We start from the raw sequence: 22,182 nt of genomic DNA, 5'->3' as shown, positions 1-22,182 counted from the left end.
CCTTGAATATTAGAAATGTAATCCTGTTGTATGTTCTACAGAACCTAGCCCTTGGTTACATTTCAGCCAGCAGCTAAAACAAATAAAATTGCAGTACATATGTTCTGGTTTGAGCCAGGATGAAGCCAGTTTTCCTTTTACTAATTTAATTTATTCTTTTTTTGCTTCAGTAAGCTCTCTTTTAACTAGCAGCAAGTGTTCCAACTAGTGGACTGATAACACTGGAATGTTCATGTTACTGCCGAGATTCCAAGGTTGCATCTTTGCCCTGCCAGCTCAGACACTAACCAGGAGATCTATGACCCCTGCCCCCACCACCCCGTATAGGAGGCTGAATTAGACAGACAGCAAAATTGGCCAGAGATATTCCATATATCTATGTAAGCTCAGAGATCACAGAAGACAACTTCCTTCCTGCTGCTTCTTCCCCTCTGTCCATGGCCGGTGTCCAGGAGGACTCCTTCCATCCATCCATCCATCCATCCATCCATCCATCCATCCATCCATCCCCGTTGATCCCCAGGCTTGTGCATCTCTGACCCTCATAACTCTCCCTTCAGCTCCTGTCTGCTCTGCCATTCCCTTCTTTGGGACTGTTCACAGCTCAGGAGAGTGCTGTGGAAGTTGTTGGGAGTGGGGGGAGGCAATAGGGTTTTGCACATTCCTGAACACATTTGTATATAATTGTACTATTTTCTTTTATCATTCATGTTTAATTAAACTGTCTAGTGTAGCTTTCAATCCAGAGAGTCTCTCTCCCTCATTCTATCTCTTATTCCCTACTCAGGCAGGATGAGGGGAGGGGATCAAGAGCATTGTTATCTCTTGTTTAACTGCCCATCACGAGTCAAACCGTGACAACATAGTATTAGTAAATTTGTTCACATGTGTTAATGTCTCTTCCTGTGCTTATGCACACACTCATATGTATAGTAGGGATGAGTATCTGTTATAGTAGTATCCCCATCAGACTTCAAACCGAGGTGGATTTCAAACAAGGTGGAATGATTGTGGGAGAAAGGTGCTTTGATCATTGTAAAAGAGTAGGATGATAAAAGAGGGGAAGAGGACATCCACCTTCAGGATACTCTGCATGAGAGAGTTGGATCCTATTTTGCATTTAATCCCATTCAGTTCTATTCCTGCTCTTGTTTAATGCAGAATGATCCCAGTTGCGTGGATTGGAGAATTCAATGGTTTTTAAGAGTTTCTAGAAAATGCTGTAACTGAGTAGGAGAAAAAGAAAAACAATATAATTTGTTCAAATTACACAGATAATAAATTCATAGATTAAAAAATCCCCACCATTGAATGTTGATTCTCTTTCTGACCAATTTAGGAGTTAAATTGCTAATTTCTATTTTCACACAATGATAATAACTTGCTAATAATGTTAGATAATTATATTTTTATGTAAGCTCACATAGTTTTGATGCCTTAATTACACATTTAGAAAAGAAATAAGCTTTTAAGCAATGCATAATTTTTTGTAACTTGAAATGTTTTTCATGAGATTCACACAGGAATAGATGCTAAAAACATGCAAATGCTATGCTAATATTTTGAATGCATTCAAATAATTGTACAAGTGTAGTATGTAAGTGTGAAGTTCCAACACGTTTTTGTTCTTATGGCTTTTCTGGTGATTTTATTATAGCTGTATAGTTTTTACTTCTTGGTCATGAATTTAGTCTCTGTGAAGGCCAAGAGGTGGAAACCTTCTATTATTTCAGCAGTACACAGGACTCTGCACTGCTGTATCAGGAAATCTCAAGTAACAGTTTTATGATGTATGAGGATATTATTCTCTGCAAGCAATAACACACATTTCTATTTCCCCAGCAATATCCACATAATCAAACATTCACAAGTGCTTTGCAAAGAATTTAATTAGTGTGCAGAGTAACTGGATGCAGCATGCACACAAACTGTTATATATTCAGTAGTTCACATTTCACAGTTAGTGCAGAGAGCATTTTTGAACAGCAATATGTGTGAATGATATTTGCATCACCACCTTTCCTTTTGTACCTCGCTCCTTAAAAGTTATACTAAAATCTTAACAGATGTTGCTTCCAGGAGCACAGGATACCTTTCTCAATGCTCTGATGGTCTGATAAACAGAGGGAAATACAAATTCTCATGTTGAGACTTGAACATCAAACATTGTTCCTCTGAAATAAAATGTTTATGACTCCCCAGGGAAAGATTTAGATTATTGTGTCTTTTACCAGAAAACCAGGCGTGTTTGGAATTTTATTTAAAGGTAGCAGAAATTTGTGATGAAGTCAAGAACAATGACTAAAGAATTGCATTTAGTCTAAACACCAAGATTTGGAAGTTAAGAGTTTAGATATGGACAATGAGAAGTGAAAGATTCCTCATTTTGTGATAATATTTATGTTCAGGGTCCATTCCATCAGTCACTGGAGACTGAGAAAGTCTCTTTTTTGGCATTGAAGTGCAGTCCATCAGATCCTGCACTAGGAAAAGGTAGGAAGGTGTTCATACTTTGTAGTGTGTTTCTTAATTAAATCAACATTTTTGTTATGCTTATGTCATTAATCTCAGCAAGGCCAAATGCAAGGTCCTGCACAAGGGTTGGGGAAATCCCAAGCACAAATACAGATTGGGTGGAGAATGGATTGAGAACAGCCCTGAGGAGAAGAACTTGGTTGTGCTGGTTGATAAGAAGGTTAGCATGAGCCAGCAATGTGTGCTTGCAGCCCAGAAAGCCAACCGTGTCCTGGGCTGCATCAGAAGTGTGGCCAGCAGGTCAAGGGAGGTGATTCTCCCCTTCTATTCCATTCTCTGCAGACCCCACCTGGAGTACTGTGCCCAATTCTGGAGTCCCCACAATAAGGCCATAGAGCTGTTGGAGTGAGTCCAGAAGAGGCCCATGAAGATGGTCAGATGCATGCAGCACCTCTCCTAAGAAGACAGGCTGAGAGAGTTGGGGTTGTTCAGCCTGGAGAAGAGAAAGCTCTGGGGAGAGCTGACAGCAACCTTCCAGTATTTGAAGGTGCCTACAGGAAATCTGGGGAGGGACTTTTTAGAAGGGCTCATAGTGATAGGACAAGGAGTACTGGCTTTAAACTGGAAGAGGGAAGACTTATGTTAGACATTAGGAAGAAATCCTTTAGTGTGAGGGTGGCAAGATACTAGATCAAGTTGCCCAGAGAAGTTGTGGATGCCACCACCTCCCAGCATGTATTGAAGGCTGGTTGGGTGGGGCTTTGAGCAACATGATCTAGTGGGAGTTGTCCCTGCCCATGGCAGGGGGTCTGGAATCTTTAATGTCCCTTCCAATCCAAACCATTCAGTGATTCTGTGACCCATGTCACCTGGAAGGATTAGCATTTGGGAAACCAACAGGAATATCTGTTGTATTTTGTTCTGTTTGCTCAGAAAAGCCATTTAAGCTTAGCTGATACGTAAGAGGCATTTCCAGACTTACAGAGCAACTGGGCTGTTTTGGATGAAAATGATGTAGAATATCTCTTTGCAGTGTCTACATGCAAGGCAGTTAACTGTCCATCAGATTAGGTTTTATTAATATGTCAGTGCTAGAAAGTATTGGTCTAAATTAGCAGACCAATACAAATGTCACAAATATTGAAAGACAGTCTGTAATTAGCCTGTAAAGGTGTTTAGTATGAGGCCTCACTCTAGTTTCCCAGTTCTACAGAGTTATTGTAGTTTATTACTGGCTGACACTGACAGAATCTGTCCATTATGACTGGTAAGAAAGAACAAAAACTACAGTTGAACCCAAAAGAGAGAAAGGAAATAAAATAATCATTTAAAAATAGGGAACTGGTTTTACTTTGGTGCCACTTCTACTTCGGTGTTGCTTTACGTATTTGAGGGCAATTGTTGAAAACTTAATTGGTGTATATAAAAACAGAGTCTGAAGATTCCTTTTGGAAGGAAGTTTAACTGGTGTAGGAGAAGTTACAGCTTTCTTGACAGAGTTGAGAATGGGAGAGATCTGTGTTTATTGTTAATGAAGATTTGCCATTAACTTCAATTATTTTACCCAGTAGCCTTTGTGTCTGATTTTTTTTTTTTTCATCCTTATCCCTTCTTTGTGTAGCAGACACAAGAAGAGTATTTAATTTTGCATGTCATTTATAACAAATTGCAGTTATTGTAAAGAAATCAGCATGGTTTGTGATCCAACTGAAAAAAAAAAAAAGGAAAGCTTGTAAGTTTGAATTTACTTGCATGTCTAATCTTGAAAACCATGATTTTTGCTTTATTTTCTTTAATTGGGCTGTTGTTCTAGTGTCTGCCTTCATATAAAATATTTATTCTTTACTATTTGCAGTATGTCTCTGCAATTTGGATATTTTCAGTTTGCTTGTATTTGGAAGATAGACCCTCTGTGCTTCCACTAGATTCCACCAAAGGCTGGTAGTTTTATGCTTCTTGCAGCAGGTCCTTTTTTGTGAGTGCTGGAATGTATTGAGGTTCTCCATTCCTGATGCTTCAGTCGCATCTTCCTGTGGATCCTAAAGTAGAGCTCCTGTTGTAAGGTTCTTCTCCAAGCCAATTCCACCACACGTATCAGCAAGTCAAAGTTGATAAACTTAAGAGATATGTCAGTGCTGTGATATAATTTAGAGTACTATTTTGAATGAGGAGGCCAGAATTTTTTTTCTTCCAGTTAGGAAGTCAATCCAGAGACTTTTGATCCCACCCACTGAAGTACCACCTAGATATACTTGTATTAAATGCAAGTAAATTAGCTTTGGAACCAGAAGTAATACAGTGAAAAGAAAGAAGTGTGCAGCTGAGCTAATTAATTAGGAAGCCAGGCTAATTAAATTGACTAGAGGGAGCACCATGCTGATGTGACAGTGTAGCTTCTAAAATTCTGGCTGATGTGTACACAGATTGCACTGGATTTCTCATAGACATATGAATTGTTTCTGAGCTCTTTCAGATGTTTTGTTATGAAGCAGCACTGTATATTGATTTATTCCCTATGCCAATTTACTGTAATTTTAGATTTATTTCCAGACTGAGAGTCAATTTTAGTTCCTTTTCATCTTCTGCAGTACGGTATTTCTATCACATGGGTAGACATTGTAATATTATCTTGTTCAACCTCTTGCTACTGAGAGAAATTCCCTACTCTTTTTATTTTTTAATTTAATTTAACTTTAATTTTTTTTTTCTTCATAAAGAATCTTCCCATCTTCCTAGTATTTTGTTATTTACTGAGTACAAAACTGAAGTGATACTCCTGAAGTTGTGTATGAGGCTATTTTTCCAGTCTGTGGGGCTGAGAGATGGTTGTCAGCAGTCCTGCTCTCAGAGGATGCATGCTGGCAATAGTGCACACTGAAAGATGCTTTGTTTTGTAAGAACTGGTCATTCTGAACAGTTTGCCATCTTTCTGGTTGTTATGAATCAGTATTTCTTCAGTGGTCCCCTTAACGTCAGTCCTTACGTATAGTTTGATGTGTAAGATGTTCATAAAGGAGTCACTTTAGTGAAAGCTAAAAAGTATTTGTGGTAAAAGTCTGTGCACTACATTGATATGGTACAGTGAACATGAGAAGAAGTGTACAACCCAGAAATAAATCAATGAGGCATTGTAAATAAGCTGGATTTTGTATAGAAAACTTCAGTTAGAAATACTAAGTACTGTGTTACAGCAACAATGTGGTAATTATGTGTGAACCAGATAGTGGCATAAGATAAATGACTACTTTCTTAATGTTTTGTAAATAACATTACTAGAGAGCTGAGAGCTGAAATTAAGTTTTGGGTTTTTTTTTTTTTTTTTTAACATATATGCAATTTAAAATACTTTTAATGGTAATTTGTGGCCTTAATCTACAATAGCTCTTCAGCACAGTAGCTCCTACAAAGAGTTAACATATATCTTTTTTATTTCTAGATCTGTTAGCTGTGCCTAAGCATCCATATGCTGCTATGGAGAACTGGGGTCTGAGCGTTTTTGTGGAGCAAAGGATACTGCTAGATCCAAGTATTTCTTCTATATCATACCTACTGGATGTCACTATGGTCATTGTACATGAGCTTTGTCACCAGGTATTAAAGGTGTTCAGATATTTTATATTAATTTCAGAAACCACACATTTATTTTCAAAACTGAAAATTAATTTGTGTTGTTCACACAGAAAACTGCAACTTTTATTGTAACTGGAGTCCAAATAATATGGAGATCTGTAATGCACCACTCCAGTGCAGAAACTGGGAAGACTTAAAATGGAGATGGAAGAGAAAATTATTAGCAATTAACAACTTCACTACTTTCTGTATGATTATATTGTATATGTTTGTGTTTCATTGTGTTGGTGTATAGACTACACACATTGATAATTGTGGAAAATTATTTATTGCAGAACTATGGGAGATTCATGCTGAGTTTCATGTTCATATCAAAAAATGTTTTGGTTGAAATCAATTTGGTAGTCAACTTCTTCTTCCACATATACACATACTTCCATTTTCTTGTTCTTGTGACTTTTTTAAAATTTGGGTTTGTCCCTCTGTTCACTAAGGGTGGATAATTGAGTCTTTTATGTGTACAGAAACTGGTATCAGTAAAAAAACTTCATAATAAACTCATATTACAATGTATTTTTCATTTCTTCCATCTTCTTATCTCAAACTAAACACATTATGAGTGTTTAGTAATAGTGAGTTGAATGCAAATATTATTGAAGAAATTTGCCACAGGGGCAGGAAACCCTTTCTTGCTCTCATAAGAGGCATAATCATAGCCTTCAGGTTGAAATGAATGAAATCCCACTGTGTAATCAGCATGGCTTACATCTGTGACTTTACACAGTATTCTTTAAAAGGCAATGCAAATTCTTAACACTTTCTACAAATAAAAAGTGCCATATAAAAAAGAGCCTTTGTAATGGAGTTCTGGTAGGTGAACCTGGAAATAATGATGTTTGGTTCATATTCATGTTTCACATTAAATCTGACGATGAATATGAACTCCTCAACTACAATATTAAATTTTTATTGAAAGTTATTACTGGTTTGTTCTCAATGCGATCAGCTGAATTTGTTTTATGCTCTTTATTGTGCAGTGCAATAGAGTAGCACACTGTTCACCTAGAAAAATTACAGCGTCTTAGGAATCAGTTGTGGAAAACACATATTAGGTCATCAAATCCCAGCTTGTGTTAGTGTTAGATGCTTCCGTGTGGTGCTTTTTGTAGGGCTGGGTTCAGTGCTCCTGATTACAGGGTTATGCTGCTTCACTTAAAACCTTTGGATTAACTTCTTAGCTAATCCAAAAATCAGTAACTTTTTCATAGCCCCCAAATCTTCATTTTTCTGATGTAATTCCATTACTTCTACTTTGCACTGCTTTAATAATTTCCTCTGCCTCTGAAGCATTTAATACTTCAGATGTGGGCAATTACCACATCAGTAACTTGCAAGTTTGTTAATTTGATTCTCATTTGAATTTGAATAACTGATTTTTTGTGATAGTTTTCCCACCTGAGCACAAAACTTGGTGTAACAGATTGACCTAAAGAGGCATGAAAGCAGAAGGAAAATTAAAAATGCCTAAATCAATGTGTTTTTTTAAAAAAAAATTGTAAAGAAAGCATATTGTAAAGAGTTTATTCTCAGTGTGGCTGTAAAGTAAGTGCCTTCTGCATGTCATGCTGAATATACCTGAGGCAGACAAGAAATGTATGTAATCAATACATTTCAATTAATTTTTCTTCTCCAAAATGAAAAGAAGTAGTGTTTATAGTTAAACAAACAAACAAATGAATAAACCACTGCTTAGATAAATTAAGTGCTTTGCTTAACGTTTTCCTTTCAGACATGTAACACCTAGGAAAATAATAGGAAGATCTGGCTTCATTAAGTGTGGTCTCTGGGCCTGCTCTCTCTCTCTGACATTTGTAACTACACTGAAACTATTCAAGACTAGTTAAGCAAACTCTCTACATTTTAATTTTGGTATCACATAGTGGTTTAATGTAAAATACTTCTTCCTTTAGGTAGATAATTAAATTAGTACTTTTAATTGTATAATTAATAAATAAACCCAAAAAACTCACAAGTATAAGAAGTTCTCTTTTGTGACATAAATTATTCTTATTAATTCTTTTGAGTTACAGGAGTACACATAATTATACCATAATAACTAGTTTCCTATTTGTTTTGCTGTCCTCTTGTAAGTAAAGAAATAAGCTCTGTGCTATTGTGTTTAGTCTGTGTGTCATTAGAAATAATTTAATCAACCTATTCTAGTATAAATATAACTTTCATATTCCTTTAGTGGTATGCTGCTCTGACTGTTCAAATTATGAGAATTGCATTATGCATTTGAAGCATTTACAGTGTTTGTCTTTTCAGTTAAATGTTCTTAAGATCAGGATCTGTCTCTGTTGATCCTGTAAAGAGTTAGTTTATAGGTAGCCTTTAATTAGTTTAAGATCTATTAAGTTCAGAGTCACTTAGTGTATGAATATGGCTTTTATCAGTCTCATATTTTCTCCTTACATTGTTAAGTTGGTTGTCAGTGACATTCATTGTCATGTTTCACTTCATTTTTTTCCTCAAATCCTATTTACTGAACATTGTGCTGCAATCTGGTAATCTCAGTTTTTGTAGTCTGTTCTTCAGAGCCCGTGTGTTCATTTCACTATGGATCCTCATTGCAGCCTTTGTCCTTCCTTGGTGCTATTCTCACTCCACAGAGACATGCGCAGAAGTGAGACCCTTCATTCAGGTCCCAGACAAAGCCTTAAATAAGCCACCTATCATGAAAGCAAACCATCCACTGGCTAACTCTACTTTCAGATGTTCTTCACTCTCATTACAGTGTCAACAGCAGCTCCTCTGCTCTGACATGAGTCTCTCCCTCTGGAATACTGATGTGCTGCTCCCTTTCTGAGCTTATGACTCCATGAAAGCTCAAAATGGTCTCTGTTTTTTATGAATTAATCTCATTTGTAAAAATATTAAAGAGTAAAACTTACAGAGAATTTTACTGAAACAAAGTTTTGGTATTTGTTTGGCAAAAAAGATGCTGCAGAGCATGAATTATGTTTTCATAAAAGTGAACGTGTTTCTGATCTTACCACTGGTGTTCTGATGATCCAGGTTGCACAGGGCTATTTAAACAGGGTCATCCATTAGCAGAAGCATTCATGACACCTGATTTCCTTTGAATTTTTGTTCTCTTCCAATAGCCATCCTAACTCTGTGTAAAATCCCTCTGAGGCCCCCATGTCCTGTACCGTGACAGGTTAGTGGCTGTTGCTGGCTACTCTACAGAGTATCTAACAGCCATGTTCTTGCCTTGTCCTCAGTTTAGGTCCTTATTTTCAGCTGTTGATCTTTATTTACTTTCAAGTACATGAAACGAGGAGTTTAATTATCTTTGAGGTGTCTGTCTTTCTTTCTGTATTAAGATATTCAAAACCCATCTGGACTTCTTCCTGTGTGATCTACTGTAGGTTATCCTGCTCTAACTGAGGGGGTTGGACTAGGTGATCTTCAGAGGTCCCTTCCAACCCTGACCACTCCATGGTTCTATTAGATTGAATTCAGTGGGGAATTAAGAGAGACCTGGGGGAGAACAGGAAAGGCAGCCAGCTCAGGTAGGATTCCTTTGCCTAAGCATAGGTGGCCCCTGACATTTTAGATATCCTCTGCGTCTAGTTGCTGTTTGAGAAGGCTGAAGATCTCATGTAAGCACTGTATGAAATATCTTGGGCCTGTGTGAGTATCTTGGATGTGCTAGGATGTTCTTTAAGTGGCATCAGCTACCTGCTTTTAGGCATCTGAGTCCTACCCATAGAGAGATGGTGCAGTTGTGTAAAACTGCTTTCCTTAGGAAAACAGCTAGTGACTGGAGCATATGTAGTAGTGTAAATCTTGGTAGGCAGACACTGTAGAGAAAGAGATGCTAAAATTTAGGTCTGGGGTATGGAGAATGTGTTCCCAGTTTTTCAAGGTTCACACTAGTGAGGTTTCCAGGTAATGATTCAGACTACTCGAATTAGAAGCCCTTTTCTGTCCTTTGTGCGTGTTAATCCCTCAAAACTAGGGGAGCATCTACTTTAGGTAACTAAGGTGGACACTGAATACTGTCCTCAATTCTTCTTCCCTGCATGCTTTTTTTCTAATGTTTAACTTCAATAACTTTTGCATCCTGTTAAGGCTTAATTCATTGCTACATGACAAAAACAGTTAATGAGTTTCAGTGAGTAGTGTATATACTACTGTTTCTGTTTAAGCATATGAAGATTGTGTTCTTTATAAATGAAATGTATACAGACATAGTTTCCTAAAGGCTGTTTATTTGAACATTCTTTGCAGTGGTTTGGTGACCTTGTGACTCCAGTTTGGTGGGAGGATGTGTGGTTGAAAGAAGGTTTTGCTCACTATTTTGAATTTGTTGGGACAGACTACCTCTATCCAGGGTGGAACATGGTAAGTTTTTTTTTTTTTAATTTTAAGGCTCCATATGAAAGTTACTCTGTTGCTACAGTCCTGCTTTTGTTATAGACAAGGACTGCTGAAAAATACCAAATGATGCATGCAAGTATCAGATGTCCAGTGAAGCAAAATCACTAGGTGTGAAATAATTTGACAGCATTCCAAAAGTGTAACCTGCAATAACAGAACATTAAAACAACTACTGTTTCTCTGTTCAGAAACATTTTGGATTAAAGCAGTTATGATTTAGCATTTTTTTAATCCACAAGCATGAGAGGAATTGGAAAGAGGTGTTTGCCTAAACCATACTGGAAAACAAAGCCTATTTTTCCTTACAGTTTTCTGTCTGTACAGTTTACTCATTTTATTTTCCTGCTATTATTTGGCCATCCTGCAGTATATACCAAGGTAACATGGGGCAAATGAATTGACAACATAGGTTTCAGTATGAGTTCCAGCTGCACACAGTTAGACATTCTTTGTCAACTGGTTTGCAAATACTGGAGCTCTCTGAGGGCAAACTAGGAAGGCCATGCTGGGACATTATTTTGGAGTCTTTCTGTTATACGATATCATATCTTGTCAGGTCCCAGTTTATATCAACTGCTGTAATCTAGAAATATTATGATTATAAGAAAAATAAGACACATAAGACCTCAGGATGAGGAAGTTGTGTGTGAGACTGTGTTGAAGGTTCCTATATAGGTTTTATTGTCTTTTGGAGAAACTTCTCTATTTGCTTTCCTTTTGTGTTTACATATTTTAATTACATGTCAAAATATTAGTTACAAATACAGATTGCCTGATAGAGGGATGTTATAGTTTGAATGTTTTGCCTAAACTCTTGCATAGTAACTAATGAAATGTTTTTTGCCATTTCTGGGTGATTTGTTGAGTGATCTTATCCCGATAACTTTAATGTGCCATGGAATTAAGATGGTATAATTATGAGTTAAAGCTCATTTTTAAAAACAGTTCTACTCTTGCTTTAGGTAAGCATCTTCTGAAGTTTGAATTCTTTGTAGTATAGTAATATGTGTACCTGCCTGGTGGATGAGGAAAAGGCTGTAGATGTTGTCTGTTTGGACTTTTGTAAAGCCTTTGACACTGTCTCCCACAGCATTCTCATGAAAAACTGGCTGCTCCTGGCTTGGATGGGCATGCTCTTTGTTGGATAAAACACTGGCTAGAAGGGCAGGCCCCGACAGTGGTGATTAATGGAGTTAAATCCTGCAGGCGGCCGGTCACAAGTGGGGTTCCTCAGGGCTCAGTGTTGGGACCACTTCTGTTTTACATCTTCCTCAATGACCTCAATGAGGGGATTGGGTGCACCCTCAGTAAGTTTGCAGGTGACACCAAGCTGGGTGGGAGTGTTGGTCTGCTTGAGGGTAGGGAGACTCTACTGAGAGACTTAGACAGATTGGATTAATGGGCTGAGGCAAATTGTATGAGCTTCAGCAAGGCCAAGTGCCGGGCCCTGCGCTTGGGCCACAACCCTATGCAACGCTACAGGCTGGGGGAAGAGTGGCTGGAAAGCTGCCTGGCAGAAAGGGACAGAATCACAGAATCTTGGGGGTTGGAAGGGACCTTGAAAGATCATGTAGTCTAACCCCCCTACCAGAGCAGGATCAACTAGAGCACATCACACAGAAATGCATCCAGGCAGGTTTGGAATGTCTCCAGTGAAGGAGACTCCACAACCTCTCTGGGCAGCCTGTTCCAGTGCTCTGTCACTCTCACAGTAAATAAGGTTTTTTTTATGTTTATGATGGGTAAACTCAGATTGCTGGTTGACAGGTGGCTGAATATGAGCCATCAGTGTGCCCAGGTGGCCAAGAAGGCTTATATTAGAAATAGCGTGGCAAGCGGGACCAGGGATGTGATCGTCCCTCTGTACTTGGCATTGGTGAGGCCACACCTCAAATACTGTGTCCAGTTTTGGGCACCTCAATACAGGAAGGACATCGAAGTACTAGAGCAGGTGCAGAGAAGAGCAACTAGGCTGCTGAAAGACTTAGAAAAGAAGTCTTATAAAGAGTGGCTTAGGGAACTGGGGCTACTTAGTCTAAAGACAAGGAGGCTGAGGGGAGACCTTATCTGTACAACTACCTGAAAAGACATTGTAGAGAGGTAGGTTCTGGCGTCTTCTCACAAGTAAGGAGTGATAGGACATGAGGAAATGGCCTAAAGCTACACCACAGGAGGTTTAGGCTGGACGTGAGGAGTTGTTTATTTTTCTTCTGAAATAGTTTTCAGGCTGCCCTGAGGTGGTTGGGTCACCATCACTGGATGTGTTTAAAAATCATCTAAGGGTGGTGCTTTGGAATATGGTTTAGGCATGAAAATGGTAGAGTAAGGTTTAAGGTTGGACTTGATGGTCTTAAAGGTCTTGTCCAACCTAAATGATTCTATGATTTTTTTTTTCTTTCAGTTGTCAATTTTGGTTTATAATTGCATTATGAAAAGGAAAATAAATCTTTATCTGAACTGACATCTGTCTTGCATAGGTAGGCTTGTTGGGTTTACCTGGCTTTAGCTGTATTAAAACTCATTCTCTTCATCTTTACGAAAAACACATCCTGAATTACAATGTAATGATTCTAATTATGAATGCAATGAAATCTGGCAGGCCTTTATGATTTTAGCGTAGTGAAATGTCATAGATGACAACGTTTATACACTGAATTTTATCTTCAAATCATCAGTCATTTTTTCTTCACATAATCAGTTTAACAAATCCAGAATAACTTTACTTTAGAAATAATTTGGAATATAGAATATTTGCTACAGTTTTCTGTGGAATGAATATAATGTTCACTGTTATGCAAATGACATGCCCATTATGTGAAATCTGGCATCTTAGCAGAATACAGGCAAAACGAATGGGTTGATCAAGGTATGACATTTAAACTGGAAAATCAGACACGTGCTGCATAAATTAGAATTAACTAAATTAATATTGCTGTGCCTGAAAAAATATTAATCTGTCAAGTTTTTCCTTAAATTAAAAAGAGAGTAGACATAAACTTTTCATAAGGCTTTGGATATCACCGGCCTTTGATGCAAAAATAACCATACTGACATATTTAAATAGTTAGAAAATTGGTGGCAAGATGGAAACTCAATGAGTTAAACATTTAAATGTATTGCATTCTTTTGCAGACTACAGTAGTAATCAATAGTCTCATGTTTCAACCATGTTACAGAGATTGTAGGACAAGGAAGCAAAAGTTAAATTTACTGGCACTTGACTTGCTAGGTATTTTTGTTATCAGTATAAAGTGCATTTTCTGTTTAGATCATTGTGACATTTATAAACTTGAAAAAACAAAACCTGATAATTTGTAAAAAGAGACATTGTTCCAAACAGCTTTTTTTTTTTTTTTTCTCCCCTAAAGTGAAGGGTACAGTACAAGCTTCACAAATCCGTTAAAAAACAAGAACCACGAACCTTATTTCCTGTAAAGAGGGTTAAACGGAGCAATATTCCAACCTTTAGGGTGGTATTTTGTCAGCAGTAAATCATATCTGTGAAATAAAAATACAAGCTATTATGGTGTATGATGCTACAGGTCTTTGTATCAGAAAAACAGAGTAATATCATAGAATCATAGAATGGTTTGGGTTGTAAGGGACTAAAGATCACCTAGTTCTGACCCCCCTGCATGGGCTGGAACACCTCCGACTAGACCAGGTTACTCAGAGCCCCACCCAACATGACCTTGAACACTTACATAACTTCCCTGGGCAATCTGTTCCAGTGTCTCATCACCCTCACACTGAAGAATTTCTTCCTAATGTCCAACCTAAATCTCCCCTTTTCCAGTTTAATGCCATTACCCCTAGTCCTCTTGGTACAAGCCTTATAAAAAGCCCCTCCCCAGAGATCCTGTAGGCACCTTCAAGTACTGGAAGGTTGCTGTCAGCTCTCCCCAGAGCCTTCTCTTCTCCAGGCTAAACAACCTCAACTCTCGCAGCCTGTCTTCTTAGGAGAGGTGCTGCAGCCATGCGATCATCTTCATGGACCTCCTCTGGACTTGCTCCAACACCTCTGTCCTGGTTTGAGCCAGTTGGAACACTCTGCTACTAGTTAAAAGAAAGCTTATTGAAGGAGAAAAAAAAAAAATAAAAATCAGTAAAAGGAATATTGGCTTCATTCTGGCTCAAACCAGGAAAACCTCCATGTCCTTCTTATGCTGGGGGCCCCAGAACTGGACACAACACTGCAGGTGGGGTCTCACAAGAGTGGAGTAGAGAAAGAATCAACCTCTGTGACCTGCTGGCCACGCTTCCTTTGATGCAGCCCTGGAAACAGTTGACTTTCTGGGCTGCAAGCACACATTGCTGGCTCATGTTGATCTTGTCATCAACCAACACCTCCAAGTGTTTCTCCTCAGGGCTGTTATCAATCCATTCTCCACCCAGCCTATACTTGTACTTGGGATTTTCCCCAAACAGGTGCAGCTTTTCTTCAGCTGTTTTATAGGCTCTGCTTTTACTGCAGGAAAGATGGATTAATAACAATATTGACCAAATTGCCATGGAGCTGTAAAACTTTATTGAGCCTTCTAGGAAGTCTAGAGTTTCTTGTCTTGTCCAGAAGACATTTACATACTTCGTCAGACTTGCATAATCTCAATAAAAAAGGAATCCAATCCTTATTAAATTCTTGCCATCCTTATGCCCTTGATCCTCCTGTTAAAATGTTGGGTGAAGAACAGAATGAAGAATCATTCTGTTACAGGGGACTATTACCTGTTGTAGTTAATATAAGACACATCCCAACTCTCCTGAGGAAGTGGATGAGGTATTGCTGGTTTTAAAACAAGAAGGTGGATTTTGTGTACTGAGATCCTTCCTGGTTCCAGCACTGATTTTATTGTATTTTTAAAAATGTAAGTTATTTCACATCAAAGCTATACATTCTCATTTGCTCCCCTCAGCTAAAAATGAAGTTACTGCATGTTACTTTTTACCTCTTGAAGGTAAAGCTACCTTTGATTTTGGAGGAAATATGTCCCTACTATACAGTCATTAGACATTTGCTATGGAAATTAATTTACCATTCTTTGCATTTAAGCCTCTTGCCTTGTCTACCCCCAAATTAAAAGTTTTTTGTTATTACTATCCTGAAGTATCTCAAATTCTTCTTAAATCTCATTCTTCAAGGTCTTGAAAGTTTAAACAATTGTTTCTCTATTGTCACGATGGTTTTAATAAGAAAACCGTCTCTGCAAGATTGGAGAATTTCAATTGATCATGTGTGCTTAGAGTAGCAATCTGCTTGTCAGTTCCCTTTTTCATGGTTTAGAAAGAGATGAGGTTTCTGTGTTGGAGGCTTACCATATAGCTCTTTGGTTGTCTCTCTGTGCCATCAAAAAGCAAATGCGGCTGGATGTGAGGTCTTGAGCTATAACATCTTACGACTGGTAGAAGGTAATCTCACTGCTATGGAAGGTTTTAGGATCAGAGAAAAGAGAAAATTACAGCAGAAAAACACATACTGGTAATTTCCACTTCGTATCTTTTCTTATCTAAAAGATATTTTATCTAAAATCTAGATATCTAGATATCTTATCTAAAATCTATTTTCTTATCTTACCCTACTTCCCTTCCTTAGCCCGTTTGCAACTATATTTATATTTTTATATATATATTCATTCTATCTTCCTCTCTTCTTGTTTCTCTCATTATCCTGAAGTCCTTTGTACATGTCTTTTTAAATGAAGGAATTAAATTGAGGGCTACAGATGCAGGAATTTATTGACTGATCTTTTACCTCCTTATTTTCTGGTAAAAAGAACTATCATGTTTGTCCTTGAATGCCTCTGGTATTGGGGTAGGTTTTGAGAACTATGACAGCAAGAATTACTGGCATGTAATTTTTCCTTTCATCCATCAAACAAGCATCAAATACTTGAGTGGTCGGTACCTGGCTTGATGCTGAGAAAGCATTTCACAGATTCCAGCTGCCTTCTCCTTTTTCTTTATTATATAAAAGTTAGCTTTGCTGACAGTTTTATTGGCTGAGTCAAGGTGTAGCACATAAGTGACAGCTTTGAATTCTCTGCATTCTCTATCCATTGAAGCTCTGGGATAAGATCTCCCACTTTCATGTGTGCTTACTACTTTTATAATTAAAGGTGGTCATATTAGCCAGAAATTTTCTTAGTATAAACAATTGTGATTAAAGTAGTTGGAGGAAATTGTGTTTACATGGAATGGCATCTTTCATCTCTCTTAAAGTGAACCATACTTCCTTCATGAGGTTGAGTGTCTTGATGATCCTGCCATTACTACAAGCAGCTGAAAATAACAATGAGGTTACATATCAACATTTCTGTTATTAAAAATACATGCCTCAAGAAATTACCTGTGCCTAAAGAAGGTAATAGAAAACCATTTAACTGAACTTCATTACATTAAGTGCTTTGAGCATCATGTAACATGTTGCCCAAATTCTTGAGAAATTATCTTAATTGCCTGTCTTTCTCATTGACTCACTTGAAAAAGTAACGGTGAATAGAGCCATTAGATACATACGTATCTTTAATGTGCTTTGTCTCAGATTGCCTCCTAAAGCTTTTGTCTCCATCTCTAAATTTTTTTCAGGCATTGTTTCACTCATAGAAAACCCAGAAAATCATTGTAAGTTTGAAGTAGACTTAAGACATGGGCCTTTTGGATTTATTTCATTAGTATTTTACCATTTCACACCTGAGCTGTAGCCTGCTTGATCCTTCTAACCTAATATAAATATCACACTGGCTCAGCATTGAAAACGATTCAACCTCTCATTTTTAAAAACTGCTTTCATCTCTTCTGTTTTGGTTAAAGGCTCCCCATGCCAGTATGAGGCAAGGCTTTAATTAATACCACATGGAGTGTTTTTTCCCCCAGTAAATGCTCAGTGAAGTCAGTCCTTGTATCATTTTCTGTTTTAACTTAACTATAGGGGAAACTTCCAATGTAAAATTAGCTAGAATCTCATGTGTAATTGACTTTGGCACAAAAAAAGACATACGTAAAGGTAAGCTGTAAGATCTTCTGGTTCCTAGCTACTAGTCCTTTCTAAGTATACCATTTTAGAAATCCTTATGCTAAATTGAGCTTATAACTAAGAAAATTAATTTCCATCTCCACATGGTCTTCCTTAACACAGTTTCTTTTTCTATGCTGTGGTAAGGTGGATTAATATATGGAATTCTTAAGTTTAAGTAGTTAAATGTAGAGATAAGATGTAAATGAATATCAACATTTAGATGAAAAATTTATTCAAGAGATTAAGTACAACTTTGGAGAATGTCAGTGTCTCTTCTTTCTTCATGTCATTATCTGCTCATCTGGAGAGAGCAGTTAAAGTGACATTATGATGAGAGCTTTTGGGTCATGTGAGTTCAAACGTCCTGAGTTCAGGGGTTAGATGAAGCTTTGGTTTCAGAAAGAAACTTCAGTCAACTTGCTGAATTTCATATAATTTTGAATTAGTAACCATTTTGTCTTTGGCAAAAATGAGAAAGGAACTTTATGGCAACTTTTGCCTCAAGGCAAGAACTCACCAGGGTAGTTCTACTGAAATAAGAATACACACTTCCTCAGGAACTGTAGTTGATATGGGAAGTTCAGTGACGAAGCTGCATCTGTATATTTGAATCTGCATCTCAACTTTTCGGCTGCCCTGAATGTGCTGCCACTATTTTAAAGTGGTGGCAGTGCACAGTTACTTGGAGTTCAAGCTGTTAAGTAACTTTTGGTGTGCCTACAAAACTTCTTTGGTTACTTCAGAACATAGCTCACTGAATCTCATAACTTCCAGGCTGAAACAGAGTCTAAATGTGCAAAATCCGTCCAGCAAATGTTAGAGCATGTGAAAAGTATTGTCATTGATGATGATCTCTGGCAGACACAGTTGGAAGTTGATTCAGTATACCAACCACATCTCAAAGCCACTTTTCATTTAAATATTATTTACTGTTTCTTGAATTGAGGTGAGTTTCCTCTTCAGATTCCCCTTGAGGACTTTGAATTAGAGGATAAACTTCATATTTTGTTGTCTAATGTTTCAAAATGCTCCAGAGACAAATGCATAAGGAGACAGTGGATCTGTGTCATCCATTTGCTTAATGACTCTTTCTGTGAAGGCAACTGCATGCAAGATGATGAAACCTGATCTTGGAGAGTGAAACTGGCTCTCTTTTTTTTAGATGTGCTGGTGGTCAATAAGTGTTGTTTCCTTTTCTAATGCTCCCTTTTTTGTATTGTGTCCTCCCATGCCAATAATTGGCGTAGTGGATCTGGTGTGCAACCAAATCAAAGCTGTACCTCAAAAACAGAGTGATGAGAGGAAGCAGCAGTTGAAGTAGCTGGTGAAATTGCTTTAAAACTCCAAATCAACTCCCCATCTGCTTGGCAACTTAAGCAGGTGGTTGTGAAATTCTGGTTTGGCACTTCATTGAAAAGAAGTTACATACCCAGTTCTCTTTCCAGAGACTCAGAGCTATTGGTCTCCCTTAACTATGAACTCCTATAACATCTATATTGCTTTATAACAACAAAAATTACCATTCAGTGTGAACATTTCTGAGGTGTATGGACAAAAATTTTGCAAGAACTTTGACTGAGAATGCAGAAAAGAGGGTTATGAAGGTAGATGTGGACCCATGACATATTCACAGCTGATAAATGTAGAATGTGTTGCAGGCCTCCTTCAACAAACCGTGCATTTAACTCGAGCACATATGCAGAGATATAAATTTTTAGAAAAGGAACCCATAAGCTGCTCAAACTATTTGCAAAAAACTACATTTTGGAAGAGAGAAAGAGAAAGAAATGTTGCTTTTATTTGCAAGTACTCAGAAGACTTCCCATGTGATGACAACTTCAGATTTATAAGCACGTAGACAGTTGGAACTTCTTTGTCCCCAGTGTATGTTTTCTGGCCTTAAGGTATTTTGTTGATCCTTAGTTTTTGTTGTAGGCTATAATATCTCTGTCATTTAAGCTTCACCCTGAAGTATACTGTATCAGAACTACTGGCAGTGTATATGCTGGTGTTCTTTGATTGCTTTCAAAATTTACCCTTAATTATTTTTCCCTAGGTGCACTTTCCCTATAGACACACGTATTGCATCTTGACAATGCTTGTTATTTCAAGCCTGCTTTATATTCCTGACAGCTACTAAAGCTCTATATTTTGAGAAGATATGTCCAGCAATTTGGTCAGAAAAATAATTTGCAGATTTGCACACCAATATTAAGCTTTGTTCATGTAGATTTCTCAGTCCATAAGCAGTTTGAATGGCTGTCCCAGAACAAAGGCGATGCCTTTAATATTAAGGCCTTTGATCTCCTCTGCGTACTAATTATCAGTTTTGGCTTTCACTGTGCTATGCCTTTTGTTCCACTGTTGGATGTTTTCCAGTTTTTTTCATTTAAATTATTTTCCCTGGCATTTAGTATTAATTTTTAGAAATACTTTTTATGTGACTAAGTTAAAGTATTACATTATTGCCATGCTAATTTGTATTCTTACTTTATGCCTGAATATGATACTGTAATATCACTAGCAGCAACTCCTTTCCATTACATCATTGTTATCCTGTTATGCACAACAAATTTTTAAAGGCTCTTGAAGGTGCAGGCTTTTCTGCCAAAAAATGTTATTTTACAATTGCTTTCTTTCTATTTAGTGGTAACTAGTTGAATGGTGGGCATCCTGTTGGAGATTAATATACAAGGAGTGACCACTACCTTCCTCCCCAGAACAAGGTGAAAATAAACCAGAAACAGAAAGCTTTCTTGTAGTTAGCCATTTTCTTACTCCTGATTCTTTTTGCTAAGGAATGTTTCACACTGCAAATTCACACTTAAAAATCTTCAGATTATTTCCATAATGTGGAAGAATTGCTGTAGGTGGAAAGTTTCTGACCCTGCTACCTGTAGCATTTGTGCTGCTTTTACCCAAAGCAATGATTAGATGTTGGCTAAGGAGGGGAGAGTACAGAGGAGGTGTAAGTCTTTCAGGACATCCTTGTGTCAAATAGAGAAGGTGGATTGGCAGGACTAAAATAAGTAATTCATATGAAGAGATGTTTACTTGAATCTAGTGACCGCAGATGCTTGGGGAATAATTTGAAAATGTAAATCTTTGAAAGGCATGTGTATCTGATAACTGCATTTCAGTCCCTGCACCTGGAAGCATTCTAGAGAGGAAGAGGGAAAGCAACCAGAAAGAACTGGCATGTCTGTGCTTTTCAACACAGGTCTGGCCTCCCAGACTTTGACTATGCACAGTCCAAGGAAGGCTCTGAGGAGAGGAGATGAAGAGACAGGTCTACAAGAGGGCAGTTGGAAGATGAGGATCTGAGGGGCTACTGCTTGCCTTTAAAGAAAGGCACAAATTGAGTGGAAGCTTCTCTGTCCTTATTTCAGATGTACAAACTCCTTAGAGCCCTGGCCCTATGTTAGCATTGCTTAGTCTTACACTCACATTGCAACTATTGACCTTTTCTAAACAAAGCCTCAAGACTCAACTGAAGCCGCCTTTTCCTTTCAAGTGTATCACAGTCTTTGGCTTTTCTCTTGCAGTTGAACTTCCTTGGAGGAAGGTCATCTTGAACAACATCTTGTCACTGTTTCATGTTTACCTGCAAACCTGTCGCCTACTGTGTTGACAGCTCACTAGCCTCATTAAACACATTCCAAGATTGATTTTCTTTGCTAGGTGTTTCTTTAGTCCTGTCGGTATCATGTTAAAACAGATCAATTCCACTGTATTGCATAGGGTAAAATAACTAAGGATTAGAAAGCTCCTCTTTGTCAGTATAAGCAGTTTGGTCCTATTTGTTGGCCTTTCCACCTTCAATTGCTGATAGGACTTTAATAGCTGAGGTAGTGTTTCTTCAACATAATTAAGGCAGCTTTAGTTTCTTTCAGAATTTCTGTTTCCTGTCGTCTTTCCAAGCTGCAGGCCCCTTGTCAACCAGAAAAGTCCTATCTCTCTGTGTCTTCCAGCAGTTATATTGTAGTCTCCTTTTGGGATCTTCTCTCAGAGGTTGTGTACTGAAGCGCAAAGATGGGAATGTTTTGGAAATCCTTTCAGTTCAATAAATTTAGCTTTGTAGGTCAAACACTTTCTTAATTTGCACTAAAATGCAGTGAATGTGTTTGGAAGCATACTAGCTGTTTCAATTGTATCCCAGTGTGATGGTCTGCCATAAATTTCAAGGAAGACTTTTCAGCTATGGTAACTTGAATGAGTGATGATGAATTTAAAATATTCCTTTTCTACCCATCAGGAGATAACCTAAGAAGCAAACAGAGGTCCGAAGTGTAGCCTGTCCTTTTTATATAGTTTTTCTTCTTCTTCTTATAGCTTCATGTTCTGTTTCCTACATGCTGATTTTCTTGATTTCGAATTCTGTATTTGAAATATAAATTTGTGATTAACATGGGTCCTTTTAGTGAGTTACTTCCAAACAGTCACAATCCACTTCCACAAATGTTTGTCAGTTGTGATATCCAGACTTGATTTTGGAGATGGAACAGTACCTTTGTGTGTAAATGCCTATACGTGTTACATATTGTACTACTGATGATATTGGTGCTCTCTTACTTACTAGTAGGCAATGTGAGGCAGGTATAACCAAAGCATCTACAATCCTTTACACCCTTAGCAGTTTTCCCTCGAGTAGGACTGTCAAAATAATTGTTTCCCTA

At 37.8% G+C, this 22,182-nt stretch overlaps 1 protein-coding gene across 1 annotated transcript in view; it reads left to right on the top strand.

Moving 5' to 3' along the window:
• The window catches only part of TRHDE (thyrotropin-releasing hormone degrading enzyme), a 205,995-nt gene that overhangs the window by 78,352 nt on the left and 105,461 nt on the right, over positions 1-22,182 (top strand). Inside the window, exons 3-4 of the mRNA XM_010003071.1 lie at positions 5,912-6,066; positions 10,345-10,458. Of these exons, the coding sequence (XP_010001373.1) occupies positions 5,912-6,066; positions 10,345-10,458 (269 nt within the window). The remainder of the gene's footprint in view (positions 1-5,911; positions 6,067-10,344; positions 10,459-22,182) is intronic.

Source organism: Chaetura pelagica, unplaced genomic scaffold (assembly GCF_000747805.2).
Source record: "Chaetura pelagica isolate M959 unplaced genomic scaffold, ChaPel_1.0 scaffold288, whole genome shotgun sequence".
NCBI classification, from domain to species: Eukaryota; Metazoa; Chordata; class Aves; order Apodiformes; family Apodidae; genus Chaetura; species Chaetura pelagica.
This window is presented reverse-complemented; position numbering and strand designations above follow the sequence as displayed.